Below are 27,189 nucleotides of genomic sequence, written 5' to 3' on the forward strand. Positions count from 1 at the left end.
TTTTAATGGAAAAGTATCCTAGCAAATCTGTCTGAAAGCTAAGAATCGATGAAAACACCAGCTGGTACACAGGGCATTAAAACTGGATCATTCAGCCGTCAAACTGGGAGCTCCTGGCACTCACTGGACTCCAGCTGGATGCACCAGGCATTTCCACTCGGGCTGCAGGGCTCCGCGGGTCAAGGGGAGCAGGCCCGTGGTCCGGGCTGGGAGGCTGGCTCTGCAGCCTGCCCATCCTCAGAGGCACCCCCGGTGACCCGCGGGGGTACACGGGTGGCTCCATGGGTGGCTAAAGCAGCAGGTACACTGGCAGGCACACGGGCAGGGTACACGGGTGGGTGCGCCAGGACCATTTGCACAGTCGTCGGGCCATCTATGGCGCTCTGCGGGTGCCGCTACTCCCAGCACCCAGACAAGTCCAGCTTCACCTCAGAGTGCCCCGCGTCACCCTCACAGACATCCTGCTGCCACCGCTGGCCAGGCAGCGCCATCCGCACCCTCCACAGCATCGGCGCTCGGCGGGTCCTTATCCCGGGCACCCCCTCCCGTGCCTGCGGGAAGCTGCGGAGCGAGGCAGGGGTGCTGCCGGCGGGCCCGGCGCTGTTGCCGCGGTGATGACGGGCAGCCCCCCCTGCCCGTGCTCCCGCCCCGCAAACATGGCAGCAGCGCGGCGGCCGCGGGCGGCGACGGCTCCGGCGGGGAGCGGCGGCAGGTGAGGAGTGGCGGGGGGCGGCGGCTCCCGGCCCTGCCCGGCCCTGCCCTGCCCACCCCGCCGCCGCGGACCGACCGTCCGCACCCCCGGCTCCATCCGCAGGCCGGTGGGCGAGGCGGTGGCGGGGGGCGGGCTCCTGGCGCCGCCAGGCAGCTCCTCCCTCCCTCCCTGCCGGCCGGGAGCCCCCGGCGGGGTGACAGCCCTGCCGAGCGCAGCCGCTCCTGCCGGGGCTGCGGAGCAGCGCCCGGTCCCGCCGCGGCCCGCTCGCTGCCGGGACGCAGCGGGGCCGCCCCCGCGCCCGCCATGTGGAAGCTCAACAAGAGCAGCAAAGTTCTGCTGGACGACTCGCCCGAGGAGGAGGAGACGCGTCCTCGCGGGCCGCCGCCCGCCGCCGCCTTCGCGGCCCCCCAGGTAGGAGCGCGGAGCCCGGCTCGGAGGGGTCGTGAGCTCGGCCCCGCTCCCGCTGCCCTCCTCTCCGGCGGCATGAGTAATCACTTTTCCCACCCTGATGTGCCGGCAGGCTGGCCCTGGTCGGAGCTGCGAGTGTTTGAGCTGATCGTGCGACTGTCGCCCGGTTTTTTTGGGGTGCTGACTGGCCTATCCACCCCTGGTTCCTCCCAGCAGCCGGCCTCCGGCGTTGCTGGGACTTGCTGTCCTTCATTCCAGTGGCTTCATACCGCAGGGTACTTTCTCTTCCAATCCTAGGCAGAGGCACTGCAGCCCATCTGTTAAGCACAATACGTTAAACAAGGGTGTTTTAGAACGTAACTTTATTTGCGCGTTTGTGTAGAGCACTAATGTTTTGGCAGGATTGCTTTTTCTATGGTTTCGTTAATGGTAGTTCACTATCTTTAAACAGCTGCAATCTTGTTTGAAAGCTTTTGTTGTTAAGTGATAAGTTGAATACCAGCAGTGACCTTCTCAACAAATATAACCTGAAAGGAAGGGTATCAGTTGAGTATCAGGGAAAACAACTAAAAAAGATGTTTGATTTGCTTTCAAAAACTTGGTAGCAATTAGGCATCCATCCAGCTCAGGAGCTTGTTACACTACCCAGTACAGCTTCGTTGCTGATCTTCTGTTGCCACAGTGTTACTTTAGATACTGAATGAGAGGTTCTGAAGTAAGCAGTTGCCCTGGGTTGCAAAACAGTGAGGTTTCTTTTCAAAAGAAGGTAATAAAGCCTACCCAACTTTCTACCCCATGTTTGTCTCACCTATCTTGCTGAGAGAGCTGTAGTGTGTCTGGATAAACTATCCTCAGCTTGAGTTTCTGGTTGACAAGTGCTGTGGGTTATCAACACATGTGGCAACTGCTGAAGAGCAGCCTCTCCCAGTCACAGCAGTTATTCTCTCCATCTTCCAGTAGCCAAAATCACCAGTTTAGCCCTGCCTTCCCCTTGCTCCTGCACAGCTAAACAGTAGAGCCATAGCCCTTGCTACTTCTTTGACAGCAGCTGTGGAGAGTCATATGGATGAATAGGATCTCCTCTTGTAGAAGAAGAATGGACACTTACTTTGGAGACCCCCTTCAGAGGAGGAAGGGGGATTGTGGGGTTTGAGGTGACCTGAAGTATCTCCCCCAGCCTCTAATGCAACATCTAACCTCTGCCTCCTACAGTTCCTATCCTCAGGTGCTTGCTGTAACCTTCCACTGTTTTCACTGAGCTGTTGGCTTGTACTATCATAGCCCTCACAGACTTGGTCACCTCTTGAAACCCTCCTTGAACACCAAAGGTCACCAAAAGCTTCTGGTAAATCCCACTGTCTCTTCACTGCTTGTCTTCTCTACCACTAATGGTCCAAGCCCCCTTTGAGGCTCCTGACTGTAGCCTCCCAGTCAGGAGAGGATTCTTCAGACTTCTGTCCGGACAATTCTCCCAGCTCTCTACTGTAGCAACAGAGGCTGAAGTTTGTTTATTTTATTTTGTCCAGTCCAATTGTCTTTTACTGTCCTGGGCCTCTGTTCCATAAGTTGTAATCTCAAGTTATAGTGGTGATGACAATAATTGGTTTGCATTTTCATGAATTTTAAGAAAATTCCTTTTCAACTCCAAGTGGAACTGGGATGCTGATTTTCATGTTGGGGGTGACAGGAGAAAAATAAATTATTCTAAGTCACTAAAAGAAATATTCTTGAAGATAAAGGATTCAGTAAGGTTAGCACCACTGTAGTGTAGCTTGGCACAGAGGCTGGAGTGAAGATCATAAGCTATTAGTTATTTTGCCTGTTAAAATCAAATTATTTTGAAAGAAATGCAACACCCTGCCCAAAATATTTAGCGGTAGATACTTTAGAGTTTGTGTACGCTTTAAGGAAGAATAGACTATACAGAAAGCTCTGACCACTTGATTGACATTGTAATTCTCAGGGCATCTTTTAGGTCATCCATAGGTACAGTGTATCTAAAACATGGCTTGGACAGGTGTCAAGGGAAAAGCATGAGGTAACCAATGCACTTGTTCAGCTTCTTGTAGCTGATCTAGTTCGTGTTCCTTGCTTTTAGTGTTTGAATTTTTTGATGTTTCATCAGATCGTGGTTTTTTTCTCCCAATAATATGATTGTAAGGGAGGGAAATCCAGTAATGTGCAGAGGGATTCAGTGATGATCTGTGCTCTCTGCTGCTGCATCCTGACCACCATGAGAGCTTGGAGGAGTTATGGGGGCAGTTCTTGTGGTGCCTTAGCTGTGCATGAGTTTGGCTGAGGAAGACCTTCAGTCTGTGTGTAAGTTGTTACAGTACAGCCTGCTGTGAATGAAGGGTTACCTCATCAAGAAGAGGAGAATCCAGGACTTCCCTAATTTTTTATCATTAGAGCCAAAATCCAGATAATTAGTTTGAGTGCTTTTTAGTAAATTAAGAAACCCAGCTTTAGATCTCAACAGAAGTTGACTGTTAGATTTCATTTCCTTTTCTGATACATCATTTGGTAAAAGAGAAGATGAACCAGAGTCATCATGTTTTGACTTTGGTTTATGATACGTTGTTTTCCCAACAACCATCTTTTGTCCTTATTTTCATTTTTAATAAGCAAGTGGGAAGAAAATCCTTAAGCTTCTTATATTCATGCTATAAATAAGGCTGAAACTTTTTACTTCAAAAGAAAGAAATTGGTAGTCACATCTATGTCATTAAAGCAAACCACATTGAAAGTATTCCAGTATAATGAAATGTTGGTGCTGTATATTGTTTTTTCAAAGCTGAGAAAGAGTGAAGGAGTTCTCACTGTGCAACCTAATAATTAGAACATTGCAATAGCAGACAGCAACAAAAAATTAGTCTACTATAAGTTAAAAAAAAAAAAAAGCCCAACACAAAAAACCCCTTTGTTGCTCTAGAGCAATTTTAATCATCCTGTTTAGATATGGAAGCCTGATCTGGGCTGAAGCAGACATTTGAATTTGTAGAAGTTCATAGTTCTTAAATAGAAAAACTTAGTTTGATCTAAAAAGAGAAGTTTTGATGGTTCTGGTTTTGTGTTATACAGAATGGTTTGATTTTGTTCCAGGGGAGAACAAAAACAAATTTTAGAACATGAAAATTGCAAGGGAGGGAACTGTCAGGCTCTGACCACTTTTTAGCAAAAGTTTCTGCATACATTCAAGTACTTTGAATTGTTAACACTTATTTAAAATAGTAAGGTGTTTCCTGAGATAAGAAAGACAAGTAAATTTTGAAGCAGTACTTGTGTAAATAAATGTGTGGATTATTGTGAGGTTTTTTTTAGACCAGACAGTTTTAGACTGTATCTTAGAAGTAAATTTTAATTTATGCTTTGAAGCATAAGTATTTTTAATTTATGCAATGAAGGTACTTTATTCACTTAAGTTATAATTAATGCATGAAGGTAACTTGACATGCATAAATAGTACACATGTATAAGATGAAATTAATGTGCTTCTTGTGTGTGTCTCTGAAAATATGCTAGAAATGTACAGTGGTGCATACCAAACCTGTATTCAGTTTGGAATATAGTCATTATGTTTCAAACTGTAGTTGTATTTTTGGAAAGGGAAAGCTGCTGGGTTTTGATTTCTGGAAGGCATTGTTTTGGCAGTTGTGCTATGTTCTCCTTGCAATCCTACCATCTAATCAGTTCTCAGAGATGTCAATGCTGTGTCAATATCATGTGTAACTGTGATGTAAAATGGCACTCCACATTAAAATACATCTATATATTAGGGGAGGGGATGGGTGTTAGGCTGACCTATATTATCTAATGAAACTCTATCTTTCATGTAAAAATATTTCAGAACCCTAGCCTTGATCTGTTCTCCCCAGTTGTATTTTTTGTTATGTTCAAAGAGAATATGTGCAAAAACATGTTTCATGCTGAATTTTGTTTAGACTTGCTCAAGATGTTTGAAGGTTGGCTGTACAGAATTTTAGTTATCTCTTTTAATGAAGATGTTTAAGTGTCTGGTACGATTTTAATACTGGCTTTCATCTTGGAATGAGTTGAACTCAGACAAGCCCTGCAGAAATGGGTGGGAGTTGAGCAGCATTTCTTATGTTTTACTAATGGGTTGAATAAGGGTATTTTTTAATTAAAAAAAATTAAGTAGTCAATGTTAATCCAGCTAATGCCTTTCCTTCACTTTCTAGCCATTTCTGTGTTTCTCAGGCTTTGCCTGCAGTACTCCAATAATCCCATCATACCTTCAGGCTACCTCTGTTAGCCTGATTTTTTCCTCTTCATTGGAGTTGTTCTTGTGACATTTCAGTGGCATTTTCCTGGCTAAAATCCATCACCTGTATTCTGTCATCATTCTTGAACATTAGATTGTGGTACTGTCAATGAAGACTTTCCTGAGCCTTCCTTGGCCTGCCTTTCTTGCTTTTCCTCCTTCTTGTCACATACAATCTTTCAGCAGCTTCTTGAGTGGCTCCTGTTTCTTTCTCACAGTCTTTCTGGAACTCTACAGAGCTGACAGAGTCTTTTGGGACTTTTTCTAAGTTTTAAATTCTTTTCATTTTTGAGGTGCTTCATTTTTTAATTTATACTGTCATTTTTTACACAGTTGACTGGGATCATATCTGTTTCTCACCTCTCATCCCCTCTCTGTCGGCTTATTCTGACTCTTAGAAGTCCACAAAGCACATATTGTCTGATTAGTCTCCTACTACAGACACCATCAGTATATATTTTTTTCTTTCAGTCAAGCCTGTAACCTGCAGGTTGTTGGTGGTTTTTATCTATTGTGCGAAAGAGAATTTGTGTCCTAGACTTTACTGTTGCTTCCTCTATGAATTCCAGGGCAAGCCTGCTTTTTTTAATATTATTTTTATTTTTATTGCTGTCTAGACAGCTGAAATTCTTGTGCAGACCCTCACTTCCCATACTGATGGTGATTACTTCCTCTGCTGCTTCTAATACCTATGCTGTGGTTTCCCATCCCCTAGTTCCTGCAAATTCCATTGCTGATATTAATGTTGTTGCTTATGGCATGAAGTTTAAGTCCTCCTCATCCTTCAGATTCCATTTCTTCAACTGGCCTCACTTTGTTTCAGGAAATTTGCATTTAAATCTCTGTCCTTGCTTTCAAGGTTTTTATTAGTACGTCCCTTTCCTCTCCCCCATTTGTCATTTTTATCACTTGTATCTTTCCTCGAGCCAATTCTGCTTTACTGGCTCTGATTGCCTGGGTTTGCCATCAGCAGCTGAGTCTGCCCTCCTCCCCTCCAGCCTAACACAGAATTATCCACTCCCCCTGATCCACGAAGCCAGCATCATCTTCTCCTCTACAGCACTGCTTGAGATCTGCTTTCCCTAAATCATTTGTTGCATCTTCTTGGGGTTTTGGAAGGTTTCTGGAGCCATACTCTCTACCACTGCTGGACTTCCTACCATCAATATACAAACTAAAATATAATGGGTTTTGAGAAAGAATGAATAATTTTAATTCTTTACTGTTAAAGTAGGCTTATAATGTTTTCCTTGCTTTTATAAAAGCTATTTGCCAAGATTGTGTGAGGACATCCATAACATGAGTAGAGTTACTAGAAGTTGCTGAACACTTTCCTAGGTAGGCTCTCTTTCAGCTCTGTCATCATCAAAGGCACATTTCCAACAAGTTTTGCTGCTGGTTCTCTGTGAGGAGCTCTGGGAAAATGTCTGTGTGATCACTGCCTGTGTGATAAAAGCCACATATCAAAAGGAAGCCGTATGTGTGCTGCTGAACACTGTAACAAAAAATGATGCATTCAGCCTGTTTTGCAGAAACTATACTAGGAAAATATGGCCATTACTCATCCAAGACCTTTATCGGAGACATGTAGTTTAATGGCAAACTCCATGACTGAGTAAGAACTGTGTGTCAGCTACTGTCTTTTGAATTAGCATCTATTGGTTTGTTTTCTGGATAAGGGAACACCAAATATGAACCTCTACTATGGCTAAGTTGTTAAAAATAATTGACAGATTTTCAGTTGGAAATTTCATCAAAATTGAACACTGGAATAGTTGAATTGTAACAGAAATTGAATTAAAATTCATTATCTGACCTTCTTTGTTTCAGCTTTGACAGTTGATGGTTTTTTGATCTTAATACAGCTGTTTCCATTTCATGAAGCATATTTGAAATATTATAAATTAGGTAAAACTAAATTCTTAATGACATATGAGCTTTTTTAATATTTTAAGGTGATTAATATTCTTCCAAAAATATTTCAGAGAAGCAAAGTCTGAGTAAGATGTATTATAACCTCTTACTACAGAGATGCACAGAGTAACGTTGTGTATTGATATAAAAACAGAGAGCATAGGAATCTGGTGTTCCAGTGTTTCTCTTTATAATGACAATAAAATGCAGAACTACAGAAGTATTCTTGTGTAAATACTTACATTCTGAAATTAATCTTCTCTGGTACACTTGGCCATTTATATCAATTGACAGTAAAAATATGGAAATAATTTAGATATTCTGTTTTAAAATATAATGGAATGTGAAACAATAACTGAAGTGGTTGAATGAAACAGAGTTTGAAAATGCTAAGCAAGTTCTTAACAGCCATGGATACTGAAGAAAAGAGCACCATCATTATTATTAATATTATGAATATATTAGAAGTATTTGAAAGATGAAAAGCAGTTTTCCTATGTTTTCACCTCTCAGTTGGGCCGGTGAATAGTAGGCAGTTATGAGAGCCTGGAGCCTAGAAATGGAAGCATTTTTAAATATGTTGAATGGGTTGTCCTCTGTATCTGAAATATCCACCCAGACTTTTTAAAGTTAGTGGAGTGAAATAAGTTCTTTTAGAAATGACCTGATGAATTATATTTTAAAAGCAAGTTTCCAAATTAGGGTTGTCTGTGAAATATATGCCAAAATTAAAGTATAATTCTTCAACACACTTAGATTTTACATTTTCCTTTTCTTTATCAACAAAAGTATTTTCAGTTTTGCTGAAGACTGGTAGAGGAAACTTGCAGGATAGGACTCACTGTCACTATTTAGTTAGTTTATTGTCATAATAAAGATGTTTTTCTAAGTGTAGTGAGCAATCTGGAGTGGAAAAGTATTATTTATAGAAGAGAAAAATGAATTTAAAATACCAAATTACTCTTAAGCAAGACTTTAGAAATGCCTAGGTTAATACTTTTCATTGGTGACATTAACAGGAAATTTTCAATTTACACCACCTGCCCAGATGGCTGGTTTGATTCACTCATTGCTTTAGGGACATAGAAATGGAGGTTTGAGATCTAGGAGTAGATGAAATATGGGCGAGGCTGATCACATTATCTTGATCTCAGTCTAGGCTATCTCTGCCAGAAATGAGCAGAGGCAATTCACAGTTCAGGACTGGAGTTTTTCTGCTGAACATATAGCCTCATGTCCAAGAAGAAAGCGATGTATGACTGAGTAATGCAGCCTTTATTTGTTAAAATTGAAAGCCTTGTTTTTTCTTAAAGGCATGTTCAGTTTTGCGTGGGTGTTCAGGTACAGTTCAGCTTTGTTTTTCAGCTGTGTTGAAGGAATATGCTGAAAGTAGTAGAGTTGTTTCAGTGCCCATTTACATTTGATCACTGTTGCATCAATATCCTGACTCAGAAAGCATATATCCATGCATTGAATTTTTCCAGGTGTATATTACAGGTACAGCAAAAAAAATTAGGCCAAATGCCACTGATCTTCTACTGATAACTTTCTTCTTACTCATGCTTGAGTGTATTTTGCTTTGTTTTGGATTCGGTTCTAAACTTAGATAAGCAGAGTGACTTTTGCATTAATAATCAGCTTTAGTCTTGTTTATTTCATTTTACATTATATTAAGATCCTCCTCAAACCCAAGGAAATATTTTCTTTTGTTAGCTGTATTTTAAGATGGTGATCTGGCAGTGTGATCTCCTCTTCCCAATCTGTGTTGTTTCTGGTCAGGCTGTGTATATATAGTTGTTCTGCTGTTTGGTTTGTAATCAGTGTTTCGGGAATCTTTCCAGCTTCAGAGGTTGACTTTCAGGTTTGTGATTTCCTGAGTGATTTTTTTTCTTTTTTTTTTCTAACCTTCCCTTCTCCTATCACTAAATTATTTAGTAAGGTTTGAGGAGTACTGGAAATTATTTTAAATTCTTCCCTGGAGTGTATCTCTTCAGGTGCTGTTTGTTTTGGGATTATTTTCCCACTTAAATGACACGTTTGTGGTACATAATCTAATTCGCACTTACAGGCATGACAACCTAGACTTTATATTACACTCAGTCCTTGATGAGATGTGATGATAGGTGGTGGGGATGCAATAAGTCAGTAGAAGGGTGAAAATTTGCTCCAAAAGGACCTACTCTTTTAACAATAGCTTGTTTACTCTTGTTTGCACAGCTAATGTGTGTGTGTATGATAGGAAGCTCCCACAATTGGGTAGAGAAAATCGATAATATACCATTTTACTTACTAGAGCACAAGAAGGGCATGCAGGACAAAATGATGCTGTTATTCGCCTTAACTCTTTGATGTTCAACATTCTTCATCTTGGCCTGAATTATGAAAGTGAATGATCTAAAGACACTAATTAATTACTTTACCACAAAGGAAGCTGAGGGAAGTAGATTACAATTTTGATCTCTATACAAAAAGGTTTGTGTGCTAGTTGAATTAGTCCCTTGAGTACCTTATGGTTTGCAGTATGTCCAACAAAACGGCACTTGTTTCCTTATGAAAACACGCTGTGCATACCAACCTTCCCCTGCCAGAACTGGAGGGCTATTCAAGCTGCTGATCAGCATTTCCCACTAGCATTAGCATTTAGCCACCTAGAAGTATCTACTGTAACGTAGTCCATGTTTTTCTTTTAAATTGAAGTAAAACAGTGAATTGTCATAACTGTAAACCAACCAGACTAAAACATACTGAAATGATTTGTAAGTGTTCAGCGTCACTATGTGTTATGCAGCATGATAAAGAGTGAAGATGAGCTTTTTTTACACGTAGCTGCACATTAGATTGTCCTCTAAAGAAAATTGATAAACCAAATCAGAGGCTCCCTTACCTCAAAATGGTAACAAAAGTAGAGAATATGTATCAAGAGAAGGGTGTACTAATGTGTATCACTTAAAAATACAAATTATTCTGTGGGTAACAAGGGAAGATAGGTTGTATGTGATCTCTAATCTTTTCTCCTGGATTCTTCTCAGTGGTGGGACACTTCCTCTCCCTCCCTCTGCTCTTTCCCTCTGTATTTTTTTTTTAATACACAGCCCATCTCTCCTGCAGGGTGCACAGGTCCCTCCCTGCCATGTGGGCCATGGCTGGCTCTGAACCCCTATACCTGCTCCTCTCACACTCTTGTTCTTGCTGTGTGGCATTAGTCTGCTTCTCTCTGCTTTTTTTAAGGATGGATTTTCCACAAAACATTTTCAAATCTAGTCTGTTGGAGACGGCTGAATTCAAACCTACAGGCTGTTTTCAAACAGTGTAGGGGATGTAGGGATGGACATCACAAGCACTCTGCCATTGTCCAAGTCTCCTTTTTCTTCAGTAGTGTATTTAAAAGGACAGTATGAATACTTGATATGTCTTCTACCCCAAAAAAATGTATTTTAGGGATTGGATCCTCACCAGTTTCTTTCTTGAGGGTTTAATGCATTTCGGTCTTTGTATTTCATCTCTTTAAACTATGTGTTGTCCACTGACCATCAGCCTGGGTTGCATGAGTATAGTTGCTGCAAACTTGTGTCTCACTCCTTAGGAGGTACCACTTTGTATAACCATGAGTAGTAGCACTCTATTAATACAGCAACACTGTCTTAGTTGTCCCTTTTTTAAAGATGCAAGTAAATACCCTTTTTTGTCTACTACTTATTGTTAATTCCATCTTTTGTTGGCAGTGGTATTCACATTTTATTATCCTGACTCCCTAGCCCTATAAAGTGCTCGTTGCATCTTGTGGTTTTCCCCTAAAAACTTTCACTGTGAAAATGCCTTGCACTCTCGCTTCCTTGTGCTCAGTCTTGCTAGAGGCTGTATGGCTTCACACTCCATCTTTTCTCCTCTCTCTACTAGAACATGATGCCTCTATGCACTTTTGCATTTTTATTTTCCTTCCTAAGATACTTGGAGAGCTGGAAGAATGAAAATGAGAGGTGTTATTCCTTTGGAAGGTACTAATAGTGTCTTGTTTGTTCTGGAGACAGTATGGTTGGTTGCTGAAACTGATAGTTCTGCAGGCTCTGGATGTCTGAGAATTTCTTCTCTTACCATATTTCCCCTTGGAGCTTTCCTAGTTCTTGTTGATTTTTTTGTTGTTGTTGTTGGGAAAAGTTTGGTTAAATCAGATGAAGTATTCTCTAGCTTGTACCCTGTGTCCTAGCAGAGACTCCATCATGTTAAGTTTAGAACTTTGCAACCTCATCCAAAAGTTTGAGAGCTGAGAGTGTTGAGGGGAAACAGGGAGACTTCTGAATAGTATGTGTGAGCTGTTTCCATTTAAAACATTGCCAGTGTTTCTCTTAAAAATAGAGAAATGAAAAAACCAAAAGGGGTGGAAGAAGTTGAATTTAATTTGAGAGAATACACAAATTTTAATGTTTTCATTTTTGGTACCCCATCTACAATAATATCCTCCTATTTTAACAGCTAACTGAATTCGGAAGTTAAATATCTTGTTGCAATCCGCAGGAAGTAATAGTCTCATTTTGGATGAAAATACAAGTTCCTGACTTTGTGTTCTACCCCAGCAAGTAAATCTGGCTATCTACAACTCGCTCTATTCCAACATACAAATACTATTGAACTATAGAGCAATGGTCTTCATACTCTATTCTAGAAATGCTCTATCCGTGTCCCTTGTATAATATAAAGTATTGACTGTAAAGTAAGTGGAGATATTAGTATGTAAATATATATAAGGAAATATAAATAAGTAAATAAAGTTTTAAAAAAGCATGGTATTTGAAGCTGGTCTCTCAAAATGAAGCTGATGCATCTGGGTCCCCACATGACTAGAAACATACATAACACTCTTGTGCTGGCTTTCTCACCTCTTTCTGATGCTGTTAGCAAAGTGAAGGAGGCCTTTGGCAATGCGTAGGAGCCAGGATAATGAGTGTTTTAGGTGTCTTGGGATATGTGCATGTGGAATGCATATCAACTCCTTAGCATTTACTTTAGTTGAAAAGGAAGAAGTTGATAAATTTGATTTTTGAAACAGTAAGTGGCTGATGTAATCAAAATATGGACAGAGGGAGTATTGGAGATTTTGTGAAACAGCTGCTTCAAAGACACTTTCCACTTTTCTGTTCTAATTCTTTTTTTTCCTGAAACTGGGGCTAAATATTTTCGGTCATATGTGGCTGTTCTGGTTTTGTACTTGGAACTGTTTGTATTTGGAGTCATATGTAAAGAAAAAAGAGGTAACATTTCTCTCATTAAAACACAGAGTGAAGAAATTGAAAATTGCATATTTCCTTAATTCTGTGTCCCACTTCCTTTATCTTTGGTCTCTGGAGTACTCCCAACAATTGCCTTGTCTTGTCTTGAAGAGAGCATTGATAGTATCAGGATGGCCTGACAATACTGACATAGCAGTTTAATTCGGAGATGGGCAGAAATGGTTCTCTGCTGAATAACCTTCACAGGCGTCTTTAGCGCTCTAGTTTTCTTCTGAAATCTACAGTTTTGAATGGAGGGGAAAGGAATGTGGATGAAAGTCTATCTTTGAGTTAAGGAAATGTAGAGCTTCTTAATGTGAAGGAGGAAAGAATCTTGGATCATTGCTCTCCCCTCAGCCCACAGACAAAGCATAAACCATAATTTAGTACAGTATTCAGAAACTCAGTGCAGATCCAAAAAATTAAGACACTATCATTAAGATAAAACCAAACTAATTGTACTAAACTTTTTATGATGCAGGGGTGTTTCTCCCTTTGTGGTATGGGGTTTTTGGTTCTGTAAGGGTTTGATTTTGGGTTTTACATCTGGTACAATATTTTTCATCATTCTAAGTGTAGATTTGTATTTTAATAGCGGTGTTCACTTAGTTTTGTGTTGTAATCATGTTTTGTCAATTTTCTTTTATGATGTGCTGAATGGAATAAAAGCATTTGTGAATAGTCTAAAATGTGTCAGTGCAAATTGTCAAACCAAAACTGACTGTGGGCCTTTTTTATCTTTATCCTTTTTTTGAGAATAAAGACCAGTTTCTTCATGATGAAGTTTCATCTTCAGTGTCACATCTTGCAACAAAGGTAAATACCTGTTCTTTGAAAATGTAACATTTAATAGCATATATGTATTTCAGTCCATGTATGTTAATAAGTTGCCAGTTTTTCATGGATAGCTGATTAGGAATATGTATAGTTCATTGATGATTTTATAATTATGTATGATCCTTGGTCATGGGGTCCTCACTGAAGTAATATTAGTACTGCAGGATTAGTTGGAAAGCTCCCTTATTTCCTTTCATTAATGGGGATGGGAAGGTACCCTGATTTTTTTTCTTTTTCTCCCAATAACAGCTATTAAAACACAAGATGAAAATAAGAAGCCACAGGAATAACTGAAGGCTAAACAAGCACTAAATCCTAAAAGCAACTGGCAATAAAAACATGAAAAGTAGAAGAGTTTGGGGTTGTTTATTCCATAACGTGTAGCTCCACTGGCTCTCTGACCACAAGAGGTTAAGGATTTTATTTCATATCTCTTTCAGAAAAGAGAAGTAGGAATGCAAGTTAAATTTTTTTACCTTGATATGTGTCCAAGAATCTTCTTTTATGTTCTTAAAATACATTAGTAGAAGATGAAAGAATTGGAAGTTATTATGATAAGCTAGAGCTTGTTTTGAAATTCCATAGGTATAAAGAAAAGTATTTTAAAATAGGTTCATTAGTGTAATAGGATACTTTGCATTAATATGTATAAACTGAACATCTGTCTCTTACTTCTTTTTGTTCTACTTCAGATGCAGCATGATTTTCTTTGAAAATAGAAGTCACATTGTACTATACGTTTTTCTACCCTTTTGAAGAAATATGTTCTTTTTTATGAAAACATACATTACCATATATTTTATACCAGATGATAAATGTTTAGGGAGAGAATCTTCAAATGAATCTATTCTATATTGAAACTTTTTTTGCCCCTTTCTTAGCCATTCAGGAAGGCTTGCTAAGTGTGTGTTCTGGCTTAAAAAACCAGAAATGTCACTAGGTAAACCACTGAGCTGTAGTATTTTTGTGTTTTAAACTAAAACCGTCTTGTCTTAAAAATGTATTCTCAAGAAAGCACCTTATCCTTCTCATCCTCTCCTTCTAAAAGCAATTCGGTATTTTATTTGGTTGTTCTGTGGTCTTAGAAGCTGTCAGTACAGTGATATTCCAGAAGTTCTAAAATCTTTAATATGCTTATAAAAGGCTGATGACTTGCATGTGTGGCCTTTCCAGAACGCACATGTCATGAATAAAATAGTTTTCATTTTGAAACAGTATGGTGAAGAGCAAGAAAGTTCTTGAAGAAGAAGGTGTTGGATGAATAATGTGTGTGCTCTTTAGGGAGACAGCCTTCCCTGTCTCTTAAAACCTGGGTTTTAAGGCAGTGCCGATGCCCATTTGCAGAGGAAAGCCTTTGACCTAGGTTTGGAGGTCTAAAAATGGGAGCTAGTCCTAAAGGCTGGAGGTGGAGGTTGGAAAGTGGTCTTAGATCCTGCTCTTGCAGTCAGCTGCCCACTGAGCACTGAGGACAGGCTAATTGCAGTGCTGAGGTTTTCTAGTTCTCTCATCACATCTCTCTTGAAAGGCAGGTATGGGTGGTTAAAAAGCCTCGTGACATCTCAAAGTGAGGAACTGTCAATGCTCCAGTGGTGCTCTGCAAAATGCAGATATGTTCACACTCTGCCTGGATGTATGAATTAGAGATTAAGTCCTAGAGGAGTGACTGACTGAGCTGAGGGTGTTTAGCTTGGAGAAAAGGAGGCTCAGGGGAGACCTTTACAACTGCTTGAATACAGGTCATAGCCAGGTGGTGGTCGGCCTCTTCTCCCAATTAAGCAGCAACAGAACAAGAGGAAATGGCCTCAAGCTGCATCAGGGGAGGTTCGGGTTGGACATCAAGAGGAATTTATTCGCTGAATGCATGGTTAAGCATTGAAACGGGCTGCCCAGAGAGGTTGTGGAGTTACCATCCCTGGAGGTGTTCAAGGAATGACTGAATGTGGCACTCAGTGCCATGGTCTGGTTAACCACCTGGTATTCGGTCACAGGTTGGACTCGATGATCTCAGAGGTTTTTTCCAACCTAAATGATTCTATGATTCTCTGCAAAAATAATCTTTGTGGGTCTCACTGCCATGCTCAGCTTCTGAATTAAAAGTGCAGTAGAAACTTCTTCTGCAGTTGGTTTTAGGCCAGATTTTGAAAGAAACAAAGTTTTGAGAAACACAATAGATCAAGAACCTTAATGCGTGCAAATCCATGGAAACTGATGAGATATGTTTGTGGGTCCTGAGGGAGCTGGTGGAGGAAGTGGCTAAGCCACTATCCAGCATACTTGAGAAGTTATGGCAGTCTGGTGAAGTTCCCACTGACTGGAAAATGGAGACCATAACCCCCATTTTTAATGAAAGAAATAAAGAAGACCAGGGAACTGCAGGCCGGTCAGTCTCATCTCTGTGCCAGGCAGGGTCATGAAGCCAATCCTCTTGGAAACTATACTGAGGCTAATGTAAAATAAGGGGGGAATTGGTGACAGCCAGCATGGCTTCACTAAGGGCAAATCATGCCTGACAAATCTGATGACCTTCTATGACAGTGTTACAGCATTGGTGAATGAGGGAAGAGCGACTGATGCCATCTATGTGGACTTGCCCAAAGCATGTGCATGATATCCATATCTTTCTACTGGAGACACATGGATTTGACAGATGGATCACTCAGTAGATAAGAAATTGTCTGTATGGTCACACGCAACAAATTATGGTCAGTGGATTGATGTCCAAGTGGAGGCCAGTGACGAGTGACGTTTCTGAGGGGTCAGGTTTGGGACCGGGCCTGTTTGCCATTGTTGCTGGGACATGGACAGTGGGATTGAGTGCACCCTCTGCAGGTTTGTGGATGGCACTAAACTGTGTGGTGCTGTCAGCAAGCTGGAGGGAAGGGATGTCATCCAGAGGGACCTTGACCAGACAGAGGTGGGCCCATGTGGACCTCATGAAGTTCAATGAGACCAAGTGCAAGGTCCTGCACCTGGGTCGTGGCAGTCCCAATCGCAGGTACAGGATGGGTGGAGAATGGATTGAGAACACCCCCACTGAGAAGGATTCGATGGTGTTGGTACACAACAAGAACCCTTGGTCTGCACACCAGAGGCTGGCTGACTTGAGAAAATCCCATCCACCACCAATGCTTTAATATCTGTAAGACAAATTTGGAGGGGAGTTGGTTTTTAAATTTCTGTTATCTGTGTTCTTGCATGTTATGAAGAGAGTTTCCTATAATTTGGGGAGAATGCTTCTTAATAATTAAGGCTGATTGGTGTTTTTTTTAACTGTTAAACACTTAGTTGTAACTTTATTGAACTGTAAGGTACGTATATGGAAAATTCTATTTCTAGCTTTTTATTTTAGCTTCACTTTTTTTAGGGGAGGAGTAAGTGAATCTGTGGAACAAACAATTGTTTCTTCTCAGTCAAGGTCAAGAGGAAAATGCGTTCTTTTTGTTTATATTTATAAAAAATTTCTGCAAGTGTTTTGTGGAGTGCCTCTACTTATCTGGAGAATTTTGATTCACCAGTTGTCAATCCCCTGTGAAAATACTTGTGAAGGTCTGCTAAAACATGGCCCAAATATAAATTTCTGGAAATCTCATTTCTTACATGCTGAGCAGTGACTTTTTAGGGATTATCTACATAACTACACAATGGTATTGAACGTGCTGGTTCTCAGTGGAGGTGTACAGCAAAAATCCCCTGTAATTGCTCATTTCGCTTGCTAAGACTCTGGGCTTGTTCTAGCCCGCAGAGAGTAATTTCTGTGCTCCAGAGCCCTGCTGGCCTGGCAGTTGGGAAGTAGAAGAGTCTAACAGGAATATACTGGAAGTACTGATACCCACACCTAATGCAGTCAGAGTAAACTTCAGACATATTTGAATCTCTTGCTTTGTAAACTGTTTGTCTTGTACCTCTGACTCCATGTCCCAGATCTTCTTATTATTCTTTGACTTGATTGAATTCTGTGCTTTTTTATCTTTCCCATTATAAGGTGTTAATCTGTATTAACCACATCCATCTGATGCAGAAGTTTACCTGTTTTCAATTAAATTTACATTATCTTCTTCTTTAGTATATATTCATCTGTGTCTGCATACTTTTTTTGGGTGCAATATACTTTTAAAATTTGCTTTTAGAACTGAACTACTTCTTTAGTTTATACTCAGCTGTTAGTATTCCTGGTTTGTTGCCTTTTACCCTAATTTTTCATGAATCTTCTTGCCCTCTAGCAGAGCTCTAATTATCAACAGTTTACCTTTGACAGTAAAATTAACTGAAAAGTCTTCATAGTGATGCTTTACTGTTTCTCAGTAGACTCTTTGATTGTTCATTTATTAGTCTTTGCCTGTTTACCTATTACGGGAAAATGGGAGTCTTGTAAACATCAGTGTTTGTCAATGTGAAGAAAAATGGTGTAATTAAAGTAATTTTTGGTTATAATACCTATCAATTTTGTAGGAGACTTCCAACTTAAGAGGTCCTGACCCATTCTGGGGCATTTTATTAAGTTACCTATCAGTAGACATGTGTTCCCTGTTTTATCTAAAGAAAGAAAAATTGCAGTCAACATACACAATTTATATACAGTTGACTCACTTGAATCAATACAGGTAACACAACTGAAGTCTTACTGTGGAGGTTGAGATTAGAGTGAAGTTTAGGGGTTTTGGGGGAGCCATACTGTATGTGCAAAGCTCTGATTATGGAAGAAAGTTGATAGATGACAGAGGGTGCTTCAGCTGTTATAACAGTTGCTGCTACAAAAAAGGTGCTGTTGCCCCTAAATTCCACATGCTTTATCTTTAATGAATTGATTCTAAGAACTAGCCTAAAAGAATGCAAAAAATGAGGGAGTTAGATTTCTGCTGGCATAAGTAGTTGAAACAGTTTTCCACAGCATCACACAGGTACAAAACCATCGCCTAAGGAAGGCAGTATCAGTGAGCAGGCAGTGGACTGGGTTGACCCTTTTCAGAAGCAGTATCTGATAACCATATCTGCCACCTTATGAGACTTCTCTCTGGGGATCTGTGTGACAGATGGGCACCAATACTGAAGCGTTGGCAAAGCAGAGAGGAGAGAAGTGAGCAGAAGGAACAGTAGACAGTGTGAGCAGGGATACAGACCACATCCTTTGCATGATGTTCTAGGAGGGACTGCTTGTACTCCCAGTTTCAGAAGATACACTAATTAAATGGCAGCTTTCTCATGGTGGGAAAAAAGTAGTTTATAAGCTAGGAGGAGCTAAAGGAAAAGAATCTGTGCTCTGGGCTTGAGCTCTTAAGATAGCAGTTGGAACAGAGCATGAGGGCTTCTCAATAGTTTGCCAGTTGATGGATTAATATGTATGTTTAATGTCACTTTTTACTGGTTCTTTGAGGTGATTGCACAGTGCATTGCTGCACAGGTTTTCACAACCTAAAGTGGAAGATACAGGAGAAAATTTATTAATTGCTGTTCAAAATTTAATAATGTGCTGTCATAGTCAAACTACTATGAGACCAGTCTGTATTCTACTTCACAGAATACTGAAATGGCATCTCGAGAAGTTTCTGCTTTGTTTCTCATTGACATTTTTGAAAAATAGTAGACTGCAGCATCCAGCCTGGTCCTCTAACATCTGATGTTACAGTTGTAGTCACTAAAAGTGCTTTCTTCCTTAATAGTGGTCTCCTTTTTTTTTTTTTTTTAGCTGTCCCATGGCATTTCACTGAAATTTTTTTTTAACCTGGTTTTGAGTGTACAGCTGGTTCTGTCAGTCAACTTTGATTTTCAAAGATCACCTACTCCAAGCTCAAGCCCAACCCATCAGGCACAGAAAGAAGCAAAGGTGACAGGAGGCATGAACGTGATGTTCCTGAAAAACCTCAAGCATTAAAGGGAGGCCTACTAGAGGTAAAAGCAGGGTCGAGTGACCTGAGGGGAGTATAGATACACTCTTTGAGCATGCAGGGATGAGGTTAGGAAGGATTAAACCCACCTAGAGTGAAATGTGGTGAGCAACAAGAAAGGTTTCTGCATGTACACCAGCAGCAGAGAGATTGTGAAGAAGATGGAGCCTGACTCTTCTCAGGGTACTCAGTGAATGGGCAAGAGGCAATGGGCACAAATTGAAATAGAAGAATTATAATTTAAAAATAAGAACAAATGTTTTCACCATGAGGACAGTCAAGCCCTGGAACAGGTTTTCCAGATAGGTTGTGGATTCTCCAGCTGTGGAGATACTCAAAACTTGGCTGTCCATGGTCCTTGGCAATCTGCTGAGGGTGACCCTACTTTGAGCAGTAGGGTTGGACTAGATGGTCTCCAGAGGTCCTTTCCAGCTGTAAAGGCTGTGTAATTCTGTGAATTCTGGATGTTGAATTATTTCTTTTTCCAATGACACAGGGAAAAGTAGTTTAAAGTTTTGAGAATATAATCAGGTCAGTTATATTTATAAACCCTCTAGGAAATTTTAGGACTAAATAATACTTTTGTGTAGAGAGTTACATCATAAAAATGAAATACAGAGCTTCTGCCAGTGGATTGATGTTTTAAGACCATATCAGTACTGTGTTTTCATACTTTGCATAACTTCAATAGTTTTACATAAAATGAGTCTCCAGTGTGGTGAGGAGTCAGCTTACTGAAGTGTCATCTTTACTTACTGACCTTCCTTTGACATCCATTGCAAGGAAGCTAATTGTGCTGGGATAGGGGTCTTGGTGCTCTGTAATTTGTAAGTGATTCCCAGCTGATTCAGAGACTGGCCCATGTATTCTGGCAATCTGTGAGTGTGGCAACAGGAGATGGTGTTCAGGGAGAGCATAACATAGCTGGTGTCTAGGGCCTCTTCCCCTAACATCAAGAATCATTGTTTTGAGGTATTAGAGAGTATACCCCTTTAAATAGGGGGTATTCATTTATGAATCTCCTGTCTGAATTTGTCTAATTCTTCTTGTGATGGTTCCCAGCATTTTTTGGCTGTACGGCTGCTGCATGTCAAACTTATGGTGCCAGGGAATGGTGACTTCAAGATCTCCTTCCTGAGCTGTACCTACCAGCTGATACAGTTGTAACTGTTCCAGCTGCACTTGCCAGTCAGTTAAAAGTGTTCCAAGAACTCTGAAAAGAAGCATGGAAATGCAGCAGGCTGTTCTGAGGAATTTCTTTATTATGCATCAGCTATATGACAGCAGTAGTCAAAAACCAAGATTGTTGTCTTAAAAACAGTTCAGTAGTTACAAAAAAGCTTCTGGAACTGTGAAATATGTATTTGACCTCCTCGTTCGCTAAGACTTAAATTCTGGAGTATGCTACCACTGAGAAGACAATCAAGAGTGAGCTGTTTACTCCTGGTTGGTGGAGTGAAAAGATGTTTCAGGAGATCGGTGCTGGCACGGGCAGGTACAGGAGAGGAGGCTTAGGCATGGTAGGCAGTGGTTCTGGTTTTACTCTTGCACTTCTGTGGTTTCTCTCAGCCTAGTCTGTTTAATGTGTAGTAGGCTTTGTGGAATGAGTTGTATCACCTATTGGCAAAATATGGTTTACTTGGACACTGGTGTTCTTCTGCAGATATCCTGACAGTGTTTCCTTTGGAAACCCCAAATAAGTAAGTGGTGGAAATGTATCTTAAATGTTTAGTGTGCATTTCTTCTAAGGACTAGTTGAGAGAAGAATAAATCAGTTACCATCTGGTTGTTAGCCTTATATATACACCTACCAAATGCCATGGATATGAAAATATGGAAGGAATGGTACAATGTGTACATAGATAGTGATTTACATACAGGTAGAAAGAATGCAGAGCTTGTAAATTTTATCTGAAGACCTGCACATGCCATTTTTCTTGACAATGAAATTTTCTCATAATTGTTCTTAAAGGTATCTGTGAATCAGAATTGGACTAATGAAATTAAATTATAAAAAATCTAAAGTTAAAAAGTATGGAAAACTTCTGGCTAGATATAGGTGCTTTTCTTTTTCTTTTTGGTTGGAGGATTGCTTGGGTATCCAAACAGTGCAGCAAAGGTTGGGATTGCATCGGCGAAGTATGTATGATGCCCTAGATTAAAGAAGGTGTATGTATAGGTATATCCTTTTTGTTACATTGAATGTGTGGGTATAAATGCTTCTCTCCAAGCAGTCTTTCATCAATGTTGTTCTTTAAAGGCACATATAATTTTAATTAAGCCTGTTCTATGTCTTAAATTGCTATCTCAAAACTAATAACAAGATGGTTCTATTTTTTTGTAATCAGCAAATTTATTAGGTGGAAATGACTTGATGAAACGTCATTATTGAAAGAAGACAGCCCAAAATAATAGAATTTTAGTAAGATAACAGATGATAGAGTCATGGAATGGTTTGGGTTGGGTGAGACCTTAAAAATCATCTAGTTCCAACCCTCTTGCCATGGGCAGGGACACCTTCCACTAGATCTGGTTGCTCAAAGCCCCATCCAACCTAGCCTTGAACACTTCCAGGGATGAGGCATTCACAATTTCTCTGGGCAACCTGTTCCAGTGCCTCACCACCCTCACAGTAAAGAATTTCTTCCTAATGTTTAATCTAAACTAACCCTCCTTAAGCTGAAGGCCATTCCTCCTTGTCTATTACTACGTGCCCTTGCCAAAAGCTCCTGCTTGTCTTGACAGCTGTGGTTTTGTTTTGATTATTACACTTCATGATGTATCGTATTTTTTTAATATAGTCAAGTAACACTAACAGGCTATGCCTGCCATTCTTACTGGATCCTGTGAAGAAGAGCAGCAACTTTCACATTCTGTGCTTGACACACACGTGTATGTTTTTGTAAGCATGCTATCAAAGTAAAAATAACCTATACCTAGTTATTTTGCCTTGAGGGAGGGAGAATCAAACCTTTAATAATTTTAAAAAGTAATTTATGCTACATGCTTAATGTTCAGAGTAAATTTAGAGTACACACTGTAGTGCACCAGTGCCACATCTTCCATTTCACTGGTGCGCCAGTGCTCTTACCCTTCTTGCTTGCAGGGCCGGAAGTTGTAGTTTTAGGGTTACGAAGAGGGACAATATGTATAAAGCAGGTTGAATCTAAAGAGTTTCATAATGCACGTGGCTGTCCTGTCTGTTGTGACTCTTTCTAGAAATGACAGTTTGTTTCATTTCTTGTCTACTGAAGCCCTTTAGACTGTCTTTAAAGCTGCCTGGATTCCCTTCTTACTGTGATACGTTAAAACGGAGCCCAGCTGTATTCAGTGACATCATAAAACCACCAAGGATTTGTATTGTTTGCTCAGCAAGGAAGAGCTCTACTGCAGAAACTGGACTGGCTCTTTTCCCAAGCATGGCCATCCTCTGTAGCTGTATGGATTTGCCTAATTGCCAGTGGCACTGCAGGCAGGAGATACAGCAATTGCTGCCTGTCAGCCCCAGCGTTGGCAGTGGCAGTCCCACTCTGTGCCTGTAAGTCTGTCACTCCTACTGATGAGGATTTACTTCTCTGTGTAGGTTCAAGGTGCAAGTTTCCGGGGTTGGAAGGAAGTGACGTCTATGTTCAATAAAGATGATGAACAGCAGTTGCTAGCAGGATGCAAATCTCCAAAATCCAAAGGGTGAGTAAAACCATTTGGTCTATCTGGTATTAAAATACACTCACTGGAACAGAAAATTGCTGTGCAAAGTAATGGAGCTGGACACTGAGAAACAATAGTGTTCAACTGCTGGAAGTCAAATCAACAGAGAAGGGTTTATGGGCAAAGCTATGTATACATTAAGCTTACAGTGAATGAGGCATGCTGTATTAGGAAAGGACAGAAAATATTGTAAACATCTTTAGGTTTGTCAGGTAGTAAAGGCTTGTAAGTAAAAGGGTCATTCTTACACTCTCCCTTTCCTCTTAGGGATTAATTATGGTTGAGTTTACAAATTCCCTTTTTTACATGCCTTACTCTCTCTTTTGAAATCTTACTACACCTAGAAAGGTTAAGTGGAGTAGCTATACTAGGATCTGTTGGTGCTGGGGTGGATTTTTGGCACAGTTGTGCTGCCGATGTGGTGAGAGCAGTTCCCTGGACAGAACTTCGCTCTTCCAGGACTGACTATCATTCTGTTACGTGTAGGCTTTACTTCCATGTGCTACCTCACTGCCTTGGTTACAAACTAAATATGCCACACATCAGTAGATCGGTTCCTGCCAGATACTAGCTTTGATAAGACTTGCTCTAGCAGGCTTTGTCTCCAGTGTACTTTGAAATTAATGTGTTTCAGAATGCAAGTGTATATATATGCATGTTAGGGGGGTGTATGTATATAAATAAACAATTTAGAATATAAATCCATGTATTTTATTTCCACTTGAGCCTGTTCCATAAAACTTACCAAAAGTTCCCAGCTACTATCCCTGTGCAATTTTATGGGTGTTATTAAGATGCTAGGCTCCTGTAATAATGCTTTGCAATTGATGCTGAATATAAGAATCAAGAAGAGTGAAGAGAGCAGAAGTATGGTAAGAAGATTTACACCAATGTAGAAACTATTTTGGTATTACTATGAGAACTGCCTGTTTTTTAAGTTACAGATATTTTTCTTTAATTATATGTCATGATTTTTACTTTACTTTTAAAGACAAGTGCAACTTTTATGTGTGCTGTTCACAAAATACAAGAAAAGTGTATGGAATCTATGGCTGGTTTTAGCAAGATGAAAATTCTGATGAATCATAAATGCAAAATTCAGTAAAGGGATTTTTAAAGGTATTGGTTGAGTTGCTTCTGTTTAAATATGATAGAGCTAAGCTTTCATTAACGGAACAAAGCTCTTTTAATGGAAATATTTGAAAAAGATTCAGTGGTGGGTTTAGTTGTGGCTAAGGAATTTATATGCTACTACAGATAATGTTTTCAATTTGCTTTTTAGCTCATTGAACCCTGAAGGCTGTGTGTTTCACCCCTGGTGTTCAACCTTTCCTTGTGGCCCATTATTTGACTATATATGTAATACTGCATATAAAGTTATGCATAAACTTCTGACATTCTTTAATTTAAATATTTCACACTGCAAAATTATTCAGGTTGAAGATTCTTAATGGGATAAGAAAAGTAATAATATGAGTAGCCTTTCAAATGTCTGAGAGAGAAGTTACAGTATTTTTTGGGTTTGGGAGGGGGATTTCAGGAGTTCTTACCAGAAATACAAAACAGCTGTTTTCACAATATTGTATGGATCTTTATGAAAATATTAATAAAAAGCCTGGTATCTTTAAAGTCCTAATACTGTGTACATCAACTACTTTAGGGTATAAGGTTTTACTGGCGAGGTGGTAACATGTATATGAAACTGAGTAACATAGTGAATGTTAAAGCTGGTATATTTTCATATTCCTTCTACTATCATACTCCTGGGGTTTTTTTAAATTTGTTTTTGGTTGGTTGGTTGGTTTGGTTAAAGTCCTAAATTTTTCTAATACATCCTAAAATACTTTGTACATTTCGGAAGGCAGCTCTGTGGAATTCACCCCACAGGAACAGGGTGGGAGATAGTGTTATGTGAATTCTTTTGTAATAGAAAATGACCATACTCAGTCCTCTTCTGATTTATCACTGAAAGATTCTGCTGTGTTTAGGTTTATGTGTATGTGAGGGTGTTTTTCCTGAAGCTGACAGTAATGGATATGCTGCCTCAGGCTTTCCTTAGTGTAAAACATAATTTAATTGGATGTTTATTAATAACTACTACATACATTGTTAAATCGAGAAAATAATCACCACATCATCGTTATTTTCTAGAACAAACCTAAAATTAAAGGAAGAGATGAAGTCTGAAAAGAAGCCAGGTTTTTGGGACAGTTTGGTGATAAAGCAGAATGTTCCGTCTAGGAAACCAGACGAGATTGAGGGATGGGAACCACCACAGATTACCACTGCTGACTCTGCCAGTGATGCAGCAACTCCTTTAAGTGACTATACACCCTGGTCAGGCTGGGAAGATGAAACCAAAGGCTCCACAAAATACACAAACCTGGCCAGCTCAGGAAACAGTTCCAGGTGGAGTATCAAATCAGCTGGAAAGCTGGTTAGTATTAGACGTCAAAGCAAAGGTAACCTTACTGACAACTGGGAAGAACTAGAATGATACTGGTAATGTGAAATACTTAATAGGTAAGAAGAGAAAGGTTCCATGATTTACTCATATGTTTAAACCAAAATCAAATCTGCTCAATATTGCACCTTTATACAGTGTTTTGTTTTATTCAGATTGTTACAAATTTTTGCTCACCAGATAGTAAATTTTCTTATTACATTGTTAATAGCTATTTTTTCCACACTGAAAAAAATGTAGAGAATCTATTTTGTGCCTATATTTCACATTCAGACTCTGCGGTATGTCAGATTGTTGATTTTACCAAAAAACCCCAAGTAATTCCTTAGTGAATGTATATGCTGGTTGTAAATTTGACTGCCTTATGTAGGAGCTTCCACTAACTTGAGGTCCTGTTTCTTTTCTGTTATTTGAGGGCCATTCAAAATTTTAGTTTTGATGCTGTCCCTTTTTAACTATACTAATCTGTTGCTTGCAGGGAGAGTGCTTGTACTTAGTACTGTTTTCCAAATCTTCAGCCTCAGCATTTGCTTCAGCTTGTGCATACAAGATGCTTACTGTCACATTGTGCTGTACTGTGTGTGACATGGGAAAATACTATTCTAATGTAATTCCTTCCATTACAGGATTGTCACCAACAGTTGGGTCAAATGGGTCTTCCAGAGCTGGAAGTTTTTGCGTTTTGTTTTTTTTTTTTTTTCCCTGTTTGTTTGGGGGGGTTTGTGTTTTGTTTTGTTGGGTTTTTTTCCTGTGATTTTTTTGGTTGTTGTTTTTTGTTTTATTTTGGTTTTGTTGTTGTTGGTTTTTTTTTAATATTGAACTTTTTTTGACAAAGCTAAGTTTCTCAGTTTTTAAGATGCATGCTATGCCAAAAAATAGAAATTATTGAAAATTTGGAAAACAGCACTGAGTAAAGTGTAAGATGATCTTGGTATTCTGGGGGGATATTGAATCTGGATATAGGAATAAGCTGCTTCTTATGGAAGGGCACATGTTTTCATTTTTTTATAATAACTGATCCTTGTTCTACAAACTACTTTTTTGGTTCTGAGTGTGTTTTTCCTTTCTTCCCACTGCATAAGCAATGACTGAATTATACTCTGGCATTTTCAGGGTAGCTGAGTTACTGAGCCATTGCAAGTATGTGCATGCACACAACTTCTGAAGCATTTTTGCTGAAAAGTTCCGTCTTATTAGCTACTGATACTCTGATTTTTTGGTAAAAGGAGAAATGTTAGATTTGAGATTTGAAATGTATATATGACTAATAAAAGTGCCTCTTTTTAGCATATTGTCTCTCACTAGCGGTGCAGCTGATGTCAGATCCAAAGTTAGTTTCCGTTTTGTTTCTATGACCCACACAAAGACTTCTTTAACATTCATGGATAAAAATCAAACCAAAAGTTTCATAAGAAATGAACAGTAGGCCTTTTCTCTCCTGATTGTTAAACTGGTATAACAGAACTGAAACTTGACTGTCTAGCAATATGGCCAGTGCATTTGGAAGATGAAGCTAGCATGTCAGAGAAAATCAGCATTTTTACAAGAAAGTGTAGATCTTTATATAACAGATGTCTTGTAAACATATTTTTGCAAGAAGGTTATGCTGATGAAAAGGGATGCATGCAATTTTTTTTTAAGCTTGTTTCTGTTACTGCCACATTACTCCTCCCTTAGCTCTCTCCTTCTCCTCTCCTCCAGTTCATGTACAGTTTTCT

At 39.7% G+C, this 27,189-nt stretch overlaps 1 protein-coding gene across 1 annotated transcript; it reads left to right on the forward strand.

Moving 5' to 3' along the window:
• Positions 1-783: 783 nt before the first annotated feature.
• LOC104694490 (testis development related protein) lies at positions 784-26,224 on the forward strand. The gene is made up of 4 exons (XM_039569455.1): positions 784-1,123; positions 13,337-13,396; positions 22,883-22,986; positions 25,159-26,224. The coding sequence occupies exons 1-4, from the start codon at positions 1,016-1,018 to the stop codon at positions 25,502-25,504; spliced, it is 618 nt and encodes a 205-aa protein (XP_039425389.1). The 5' UTR covers positions 784-1,015; the 3' UTR covers positions 25,505-26,224.
• The last annotated feature ends 965 nt before the right edge of the window (positions 26,225-27,189 follow it).

This window comes from Corvus cornix, chromosome 3, assembly GCF_000738735.6.
Source record: "Corvus cornix cornix isolate S_Up_H32 chromosome 3, ASM73873v5, whole genome shotgun sequence".
Classification (NCBI taxonomy): domain Eukaryota; kingdom Metazoa; phylum Chordata; class Aves; order Passeriformes; family Corvidae; genus Corvus; species Corvus cornix.